Source organism: Procambarus clarkii, chromosome 39 (genome assembly GCF_040958095.1).
Source record: "Procambarus clarkii isolate CNS0578487 chromosome 39, FALCON_Pclarkii_2.0, whole genome shotgun sequence".
Lineage (NCBI taxonomy): Eukaryota > Metazoa > Arthropoda > Malacostraca > Decapoda > Cambaridae > Procambarus > Procambarus clarkii.
The window spans coordinates 42,684,691-42,694,995 of NC_091188.1; the positions used below are offsets into that span (position 1 = coordinate 42,684,691).

The window sequence follows — 10,305 nt, forward strand, 5'->3', positions numbered from 1 at the left end:
CACTATCACTCATTTTTCAGTAGCCACTGGCAGTTATCATTGCTCTTTAAGGCAGCTCTTATAGGGTAGACCCAATGACCATAAATTGCCAACTACCCACAAATGTTTCTTTGAAATCCCGCACCAGTCTTAAGAAAATTATTATTTTCACAGCTCCCTTTTCAAATTACAGTATTTCTTACTGTAATTTAGTGAACACGAGTGTAATATTGCACAAGCCACTTTCCTTCCTTGACTTATTCTACATTAAAATTCTTTTGTGACTAAAAGAAATAGAAGCAGATATATCTTTAAGAACTACTGTATACAGTACTTAAATATGTTTGAAATAAAATATCTTGTAAGTTATAAGGTAATAATATTTTATTGCTCAACTTACATTAATGATGGAAGTATGGGCCTTGTGATTGTGGGCCCTGTGATCTCTGTGTTGGTGCTGCTGCGGTCACCAGTTGGTGGTGGTTGTGATGATGACGTGGCACTGATGGTGGATAGGTAGCAGTGTGGCGATGATGGTGATGGTGGTGGTGGTGTGTGGTGCTGCTGCTGTATGGCAGCTGATGAGACGGCAAGGGCGGTGGAGACCTTCTGCTGTGGTGATGATATGACTGATGATGGGATGATCGATTCCTCCACTGCCAATTTTTGCCTTTGGGACGGAACTTTCCGTGATGTGTGTTGTTATGGTGATGGTGGTGGTGATGGTCTGAATCTATAGAACTCATTTGCTCCTTATGATAAAATTTCTTCTTAAAATGGTGATGGTAAATGCCATGTTCTGTGGATGACGTGATGGGCGACACTAGACGTGTGGTCTCCAGTTCTGGAGGAAGATATGGGGGCGTCTCTCCTCCCTGATGCGAGTAAAAGCCGGGCGATTCACCACCACATCTATCTGGGGATGGAGTTGGAGGCGGAGAAGATATAGGAGGCGTACGAACAGGAGGTCTGGGGGACTGTGGTGTTGGAGGTCTGCCATCTGGGATGGGACTTGGTGACAATCTGGGTGGAGAGTGTGGAGAATAAGGAGGGGGAACAGAGACATCACTACTCCGTACTATTTCCTCTTCTTCCTGCCTGGCTCGAAAAGATGACGTTTCACGTTCTAGGCTGTGTGGAGGTTCCGCAATGGCAGGGGGTCGGCGTTCACTACATCTGGGTGATGCAAACCCTTCTTGTCGTGGAGATGTGCCCTCTGTGGACTTGCGTCGCTTATCAACTTCTGAAGCAAATGCAACCAACTTGTCGAAGCCACTGTTAATCTTGTCTTGCCACTTTTGTAATGGGGAATCACTTCTCTCCAACCCTGTCAACGTACAAAACACAACCACTTATAAATTGTAAAAGATGGAACTATGATTTCTGTATGAAAAGATCTTAACAAATAAAATAAATACAAATATTGCCCTTTAAAACTAACTTTTTTCAGATGAGGCTTACTAGATAATGAGCATGATATAAGTCAAATATTCCAGAAGAGAAAGCAAACAATTCAGGTGACCGGTGTCACTAGCCAAATGCCTCCACACAACCAAGTTCAAAACTAATCACTGCTTCCTTAACTAATAATTCAGCTGCAACTAAGTTAATGCAAAATAAAGCATAATATTAACATACACTATAACCAAGTGCTGGAGTACAAAGCTTTGGTGAATATAATTTTTAGTTGCAGGTTTTCAGTCAAACAATTAAACATAAATGCAATAAATAATGTACTGTATACAATTGTTAATAAATACAACTGTTAATAAACTGATTGGAATCCTCACAAGAGTGTTGCTAAAGCTGCTCTCAAACAAGCTAAGCACGACACTTATCGTGGACGTCAAGTTGTCACAGTTGTCTTCGAGACATCAATGCTGTGTGCATCATGTCTATGAAGGTCCAGGAGAAAATATTGAAGGTGTATCATAAGATCAAACCCATATCCCTCAGCTCCTCTTGTCTGTACGCTATCTATTCTTCAACCTCCCTCACTGTCCGGACATTACCTACCCTACAACCCCCCACTGTCCGGACATTACCTACCCAATAACCCCCCACTGTCCAGACATTACCTACCCTACAACCCCCCACTGTCCGGACATTACCTACCCTACAACCCCCCACTGTCCGGACATTACCTACCCTACAACCCCCCACTGTCCGGACATTACCTACCCTACAACCCCCACTGTCCGGACATTACCTACCCTACAACCCCCCACTGTCCGGACATTACCTACCCTACAACCCCCCACTGTCCGGACATTACCTACCCTACAACCCCCCACTGTCCAGACATTACCTACCCTACAACCCCCCACTGTCCGGACATTACCTACCCTACAACCCCCCACTGTCCGGACATTACCTACCCTACAACCCCCCACTGTCCGGACATTACCTACCCTACAACCCCCCACTCTCCGGACATTACCTACCCTACAACCCCCCACTCTCCGGACATTACCTACCCTACAACCCCCCACTCTCCGGACATTACCTACCCTACAACCCCCCACTGTCCAGACATTACCTACCCTACAACCCCCCACTGTCCAGACATTACCTACCCTACAACCCCCACTGTCTGGACATTACCTACCCTACAACCCCCCACTGTCCAGACATTACCTACCCTACAACCCCCCACTGTCTGGACATTACCTACCCTACAACCCCCCACTATCCAGACATTACCTACCCTACAACCCCCCACTGTCCAGACATTACCTACCCTACAACCCCCACTGTCTGGACATTACCTACCCTACAACCCCCCACTGTCCAGACATTACTTACCCTACAACCCCCACTGTCCAGACATTACCTACCCTACAACCCCCACTGTCTGGACATTACCTACCCTACAACCCCCCACTGTCCAGACATTACCTACCCTACAACCCCCACTGTCCAGACATTACTTACCCTACAACCCCCACTGTCCGGACATTACCTACCCTACAACCCCCCACTGTCCAGACATTACCTACCCTACAACCCCCCACTGTCCAGACATTACCTACCCTACAACCCCCACTGTCTGGACATTACCTACCCTACAACCCCCCACTGTCCAGACATTACCTACCCTACAACCCCCCACTATCCAGACATTACCTACCCTACAACCCCCCACTGTCCAGACATTACCTACCCTACAACCCCCACTGTCCAGACATTACCTACCCTACAACCCCCACTGTCCAGACATTACTTACCCTACAACCCCCACTGTCCAGACATTACCTACCCTACAACCCCCACTGTCCAGACATTACCTACCCTACAACCCCCACTGTCCAGACATTACTTACCCTACAACCCCCACTGTCCAGACATTACCTACCCTACAACCCCCACTGTCCGGACATTACCTACCCTACAACCCCCACTGTCTGGACATTACCTACCCTACAACCCCCACTGTCCAGACATTACCTACCCTACAACCCCCACTGTCCAGACATTACCTACCCTACAACCCCCACTGTCCAGACATTACCTACCCTACAACCCCCACTATCCAGACATTACCTACCCTACAACCCCCACTGTCCAGACATTACCTCCCCTACAACCCCCACTGTCTGGACATTACCTCCCCTACAACCCCCACTGTCTGGACATTACCTACCCTACAACCCCCACTGTCCAGACATTACCTCCCCTACAACCCCCACTGTCTGGACATTACCTACCCTACAACCCCCCACTGTCCAGACATTACCTACCCTACAACCCCCCACTGTCCGGACATTACCTACCCTACAACCCCCCACTGTCCAGACATTACCCACCCTACAACCCCCCACTGTCCGGACATTACTTACCCTACAACCCCCACTGTCCAGACATTACCTACCCTACAACCCCCCACTGTCCGGACATTACCTACCCAACATCCCCCCACTGTCCGGACATTACCTACCCTACAACCCCCACTGTCCAGACATTACCTACCCTACAACCCCCCACTGTCCGGACATTACCTACCCTACAACCCCCCACTGTCCAGACATTACCTACCCTACAACCCCCCACTGTCCGGACATTACCTACCCTACAACCCCCCACTGTCCGGACATTACCTACCCTACAACCCCCACTGTCCAGACATTACCTACCCTACAACCCCCCACTGTCCGGACATTACCTACCCTACAACCCCCCACTGTCCAGACATTACCTACCCTACAACCCCCCACTGTCTGGACATTACCTATCCTACAACCCCCCTACTGTCCGGACATTACCTACCCTACAACCCCCCCACTGTCTGGACATTACCTACCCTACAACCCTCCACTGTCCGGACATTACCTACCCTACAACCCCACACTGTCCGGACATTACCTACCCTACAACCCCCCCACTGTCCGGACATTACCTACCCTACAACCCCCCACTGTCCGGACATTACCTACCCTACAACCCCCCACTGTCCGGACATTACCTACCCTACAACCCCCCCTGTCCGGACATTACCTACCCTACAACCCCCCACTGTCCGGACATTACCTACCCTACAACCCCCACTGTCCGGACATTACCTACCCTACAACCCCCCACTGTCCGGACATTACCTACCCTACAACCCCCCACTGTCCGGGCATTACCTACCCTACAACCCCCCACTGTCCGGACATTACCTACCCTACAACCCCCCACTGTCCGGACATTACCTACCCTACAACCCCCCCTGTCTGGACATTACCTACCCTACAACCCCCCACTGTCCGGACATTACCTACCCTACAACCCCCACTGTTCGGACATTACCTACCCTACAACCCCCCACTGTCCGGACATTACCTACCTTCCCCCATTAATGCTTGTCTGCACTAAACCACCTGTACCCGTCCTGCTTCACTCATCCACAATTGTCTGCCCTTCCACCTTACAGCTACTCAAGTGTTTCTCAGTATTATATCCAAGTGTCAGTATTACAGAATATGCTTGTATAGGTAGTAATGGTCCATATTTTCTTATTGTATACTGTACTTGCTAATCCCTATATTCATCCCATCCTTGCATGTCCACCTGCTTTGGAACACAAGCTTCAACTTCTGAACAGCTTCAATTGCCTGCAGGAAAGGATACACACACACACACACACACACACACACACACACACACACACACAGAAATCATAATAGCGTAACATATCGTACCCTCATCACGGCCCTCGTGGATTTGTTGAATGTATCCACACTTTTAATCATGGATGACTTCAACCATGTAAAGATAAACTGGGAGACTAAACTACACATCAAGTCATCGATGAGGTGACGACGATGTTTCGATCCGTCCTGGACGATCATCAAATCTATTATCACAATCGACTTGATAATGATCCAGGACGGACCGAAACATCGGTGTCTCCTAACCTTCTGGTGTGTGATTTAGTCTTCATATCTTCAGCCATGTTATTGTGACTCATTGTCTGCATAGATTGGGAGAATGGAGAACCACATGGAGGTTCCGATACATGGAAAGGTAAACTATTGGACGGGGCAACAAGAAACTTTCTATTGATAAACCTGCTAGACTTGACCTGATAGTCGCCTTCAATGAGTCTGACATAAGGGAAGTAAAATTAGAATCCCCCATGGGAATGAGGGACCACAGTGTACTGACGAGGGACCACAGTGGGACCACAGAGGGAATGAGGGACCACAGTGGCACAGTGTACTAAGAACCAGCTCAGGTTTCTTAAAGACTGTCTTGCTGAGCAAGTTCTCCCTCATTCTTTATCTCACTTTCTCCAGTTCAACACTTCGGGATCTCCTTTCCCTGAACATGCCCGCCTTCTTCTTCAAGAACTTATTCATGCCACCTCCTTGCAAGTTGACGAGGCTTTTCTTGCTGTTCGTCAACAGCAACGCTTTCTGTCCTCTTCTCTTCCCAGTGATCTATGCAATATCATTTTTCCAATTGCATTTGACACTGCTCACGTCTCCTCTTCCCACCACTCCTCCACACTACACAACAAACTTCAACGCCTGATCTCCAACAGTCCTTGGGCCAAATACTCTCTCTCTGACTGTGTTACCAACCTTTCGTCCTACTCTCTTTCTAAGCACCAGCAAGAACTTCTTGGTCTTGGTCTGTCTTTTGCTACTTCCCCTGGCCCACGCTGTGGCATTGATCTCATTAGTTCCTTTGACAGGTTTGTCAATTCTAACTCCAGTACTCTTTCGGACCTGTCTGCCTTTAGAGGGGCCCTTATCCCCGTTCTTGACAGCTTGTTTTCTAAAAATAACCACCTTCCTCGCCGCTTCCAGCTTGCCCTTGCCTCCCTGAAATCTAACAACTCTATTCTTATCTTTCCTTCAGACAAAAGCAATTCGGTGGTTGTCCTTGACCATGAGGACTACCTCCGAAAAGCAGATGTCTTGCTCTCTGACTCTCACACTTATGCTCCTCTGACTTCTAACCCTTTGGATCGCCTCAAAACTTCCTTTAACCGCAAACTAAGACAGCTCTCTAGTCTTTGCCCTCCTGACTTTGATCTCATTAAACGTTTCCGTGTCATCTGCCCTTCTCTTCCTTATTTCTATGGTCTTCCTAAGACTCATAAACCTGGTGTTCCTCTTCGTCCTATCATTTCTTCACGGGGCTCTGTCAGCTATCCTCTTGCCTCCTGGCTCGCTAAAACCCTGACACCTTACCTTGGCACTTTTTCCCCTGCCCACCTTCGTCACTCTCAGGACTTCATAGAAAGACTGCGCCTGCAACCCTCTTGTAAAATGCTTAGTCTTGATGTCGACTCTCTGTTCACTAATGTTCCGCTCGATGACGTTCTCTCTTTCCTCAGACAGAAGGCGTCAGAGGGTCTCCTTCCTCTCCCACTTCCCACTGACGTTTTCCTCGATCTCATTAGACTCTGTGTTGAATCTAACTCTTTCTCTTTCAACGGTAAATATTACACTCAAACTTTCGGTGTCGCTATGGGTTCCCCTCTCTCCCCTGTTCTTGCTAATTTCTACATGGAATACTTCGAAACTGTTCTTCTTCCTTCTATTGATACTCGTCCCTCTCTCTGGCTTCGCTATGTTGATGACATTTTTGCTTTATGGCCTCATGACCTTAATCTTTTCCAGTCTTTCCTCACCTCTCTTAACAATCTGGCTCCTTCTATCCATTTCAAAGTGGAGTGGGAATCTAATTCCCTCCTTCCTTTTCTTGATGTTCATGTTCACAGCTCTATGTCTGGGTTCTCTTTCTCTGTCTACCGTAAACTCATGCATAGTGGCATGTACATTCACTTCTTTTCCTACCATCCTCTTTCTGTTAAGAAAAGTGTCCTCGTCTCTCTCTTCCTCCGCGCTCTACGCATCAGTGACCCTCAGTTTCTTGATTCTGAAATTGCCTTTATCTACAAATCATTCTCTCGCCTTGGTTATCCTTTGCATTTCATCAACTGTGCCCACTCCCAAGCTAAACGAAATTTCTTTCATCCTAAACCTGCTTCCAACACTAGTAGCACTGTACTATGCCTTCCCTTCATATCTGAACTAAAAACTTTTACCAATACCTTTCGTCCTCTTGACATTAAACTCGCCTTTCGACAAACTAACACACTTCGTAGCAATCTAGTTCACACTGCTCCTCCTGCTTCTAATGCTGCTGGTGTCTACTCTATTTCCTGTTCATCTTGTCCTCTCCAATACTTTGGCGAAACTGGCCGTACACTGAATGACAGACTTAAAGAACACAAGAGAAGTGTTATGTCTGCAGACACTAACAATGCTCTCTTCTGCCATGTGAGGGATTCTAATCATCCCATTGATTGGTCTTCCTCCAAAATAATCTTTCCTGCCTCTACTCTACACAGACGCCGTCTTGTAGAATCGGCTCTTATTAACAATGTACCCAACATGAACTTGAGTCCTGGCTTTGTTGCTGTGGACTCTTCCCTTTCACAGTATATACTCAAATGCTCTAATCTTTCTAACAAACGTGACTTAACATAAGCTTTCCCCCTTCCATTTCTTTCTTTCTCTTTCCCTTTCTTTCTCTCTTCTCCCTTTTTCTGTTCATTGTCTTCTACGCTCCCTTGCTATCCTCTTCTTATTCCTATTACTATCTCCTTCGGTGGTTATAATAGGAGCTGCCTCGTATGGGCCAATAGACCTGCTGCAGTTCTCATTACTACTATCCCCTACACCTGACTTTCCTCCTCAGCTCTCTCTTGCCTATTTAATGCCTGTCCCTACCTGTCCTCATCACAATCGACTTGAGAATGGTCCAGGACGGACCGAAACGTCGTCATCCCTTCAATTTCTAGTGTGTGGTCTGGTCAACAGTGTACTGACATTTGAGTATCTGGTGGAAGTAGGGATAACCTATCTACAGAAGGGATCAGAAAGGAAAAGGTTGGCCAACGAAAGAGGAAATTATGATGAGACGAGGAATCTCCTAATGGGATTATCATGGGAAACAGAACTCAAGAGAAAAGACTACAAGATATGATGAACTACATCACAGAAGTGCCAAGAATCTGCAGAGAAGTTTATCTTGGCCCAAAAGGAGACAAATTAAAATCAACAGAAGAATCTAGGGCTCAATCAGGCATGTAAAGAAGCAAAGCAATTAAGTAAAAGAACATGGAGAAATTAGAGAAATAACAGAACACCGGAGAGCAGAGAGAGATGCCAGAAATGAGTACCCTAGAGTGAGGAGAGAGGCAGAGAGACAGTATGAAAATGACATTGCAAGTAATGCTAAAACTCAACCAAAACTGTTCTACAGTCACATCAGGAAGAAAACAGCACTGAAGGAACAAGATGAAACTGAGAAAAGGGGTGAATATTTACACAGAATGACATAGAGGTGTGTGAAGAACTCAAAAAAATTCAGGTATCCACAACAGAGCAAGGGAAAGCCCTGTACTGAACGAGGTGGTGGTAAACCAAGCAACCTTGGAGGAATTTGAGCTTACAGTAATGAGGTCAAAAGGAATCTGTTGGAGCTGAATGTGACAAAGGCTGTTGGCCCTGACAGAATTTCACCATGGATACTAAAAGGGGGTGCATAAGCACTAAGTGTGTCACTCTCTATGGTGTATAACAGGTTGCTGGAAACAGGAGACTAAAGCTAGAAGACAGCTATTGTAGTCTCAATATACAAAAAGGGTGACAGGCAAGAGGCACTGAACTACATGCTAGTTTCCCTAACTTGTATACCATGCAAGGTGATGGAGAAGATCAATTAAGTAAGAAAGAGAAGGGTGGACAGACTGCATTTTCATAGACTGTCAAAAAGCCTTTGACAAAGTACCCCATAAGAGGATGTTGCAAAAGTTGGAGCAAGAGGCAGGAATACAAGGTAAGGTGCTCCAGTGGATAAAGGTGTTTCTGTTTCTTGGGTGTTTATGTTATGGTTAGGATAAACAATTGTATATATGATGATGTAGCAATTCTAGAAAATGGAAGACTTGCCACGTTGCATCTGTCCCAAAATGACTACCAATCCCACCACCGCAGCTGCAATATATCTGATCACTTCTCTTGCTCAAATGTTTTAGGTTGATTGCCAGAAAACACAAACTTAATACATGCAATATCACTACCTTAATCTTGCATTTATACATGATCTTTATTAAATATTAGATGCATGTTGCTGGGTTGACAATGGGAGAACTATCTCAACTGTAATGTAACACATCAAACATCACACACACATCAAAGCTTCCATCACTCTAACCTCTTCATTATCAACACCAATTCTGCACATATTGCCAATTGACTGATTTATAAGAAAATTATTATTCTGCAATCTAAATGTTCAAATCTGTTTATAATGTTATTGTGGAAAGCAGCAGCAGTTAATAGCCAATTATGAAAAAGTTTTCCCATTCAAATATAAAATTAAGCGTTTTTTTATATTTAGTGGAAAAATGCCTTGGCTCGAGCCCAAGGAAGGCATTGCCTTTAACTGGTGTAAAAGTACAAAAGAACCCAATTTGTAATAGTGACATTAGGGTAATAACACATCTTGACCACTTGGGTATATAGAGTAAATCACAATAGTGAAGCTAAAATAATCCCAACTCGCATATAACAACCCGTTCTCGCAAATTCGTAAAGTCAATATTGACTTATTAACTACGTGCATAGGTGATATACTAAACATAATAGATACCCTTAAAAAGATTAATAGAAAACACCGACCTTACCTAACCTTGTTAGTATCTTAAGATAAGCATCTTATTGCTTCGTAATTACAATTATTACTTAACCTATACCTATTACAGGTTAGGTAATAATTGTAATTACGAAGCAATAAGATGCTTATCTTAAGATACTAACAAGG

General features: G+C 45.5%; 1 protein-coding gene across 1 annotated transcript in view; it reads right to left on the reverse strand.

Moving 5' to 3' along the window:
- Positions 1-10,305, reverse strand: part of LOC123760254 (DOT1 like histone lysine methyltransferase grappa) — a 245,157-nt gene that overhangs the window by 8,361 nt on the left and 226,491 nt on the right. Inside the window, exon 16 of the mRNA XM_069338436.1 lies at positions 380-1,306. Coding sequence (XP_069194537.1) covers positions 381-1,306 — 926 coding nt within the window. The 3' untranslated portion in view covers position 380. The remainder of the gene's footprint in view (positions 1-379; positions 1,307-10,305) is intronic.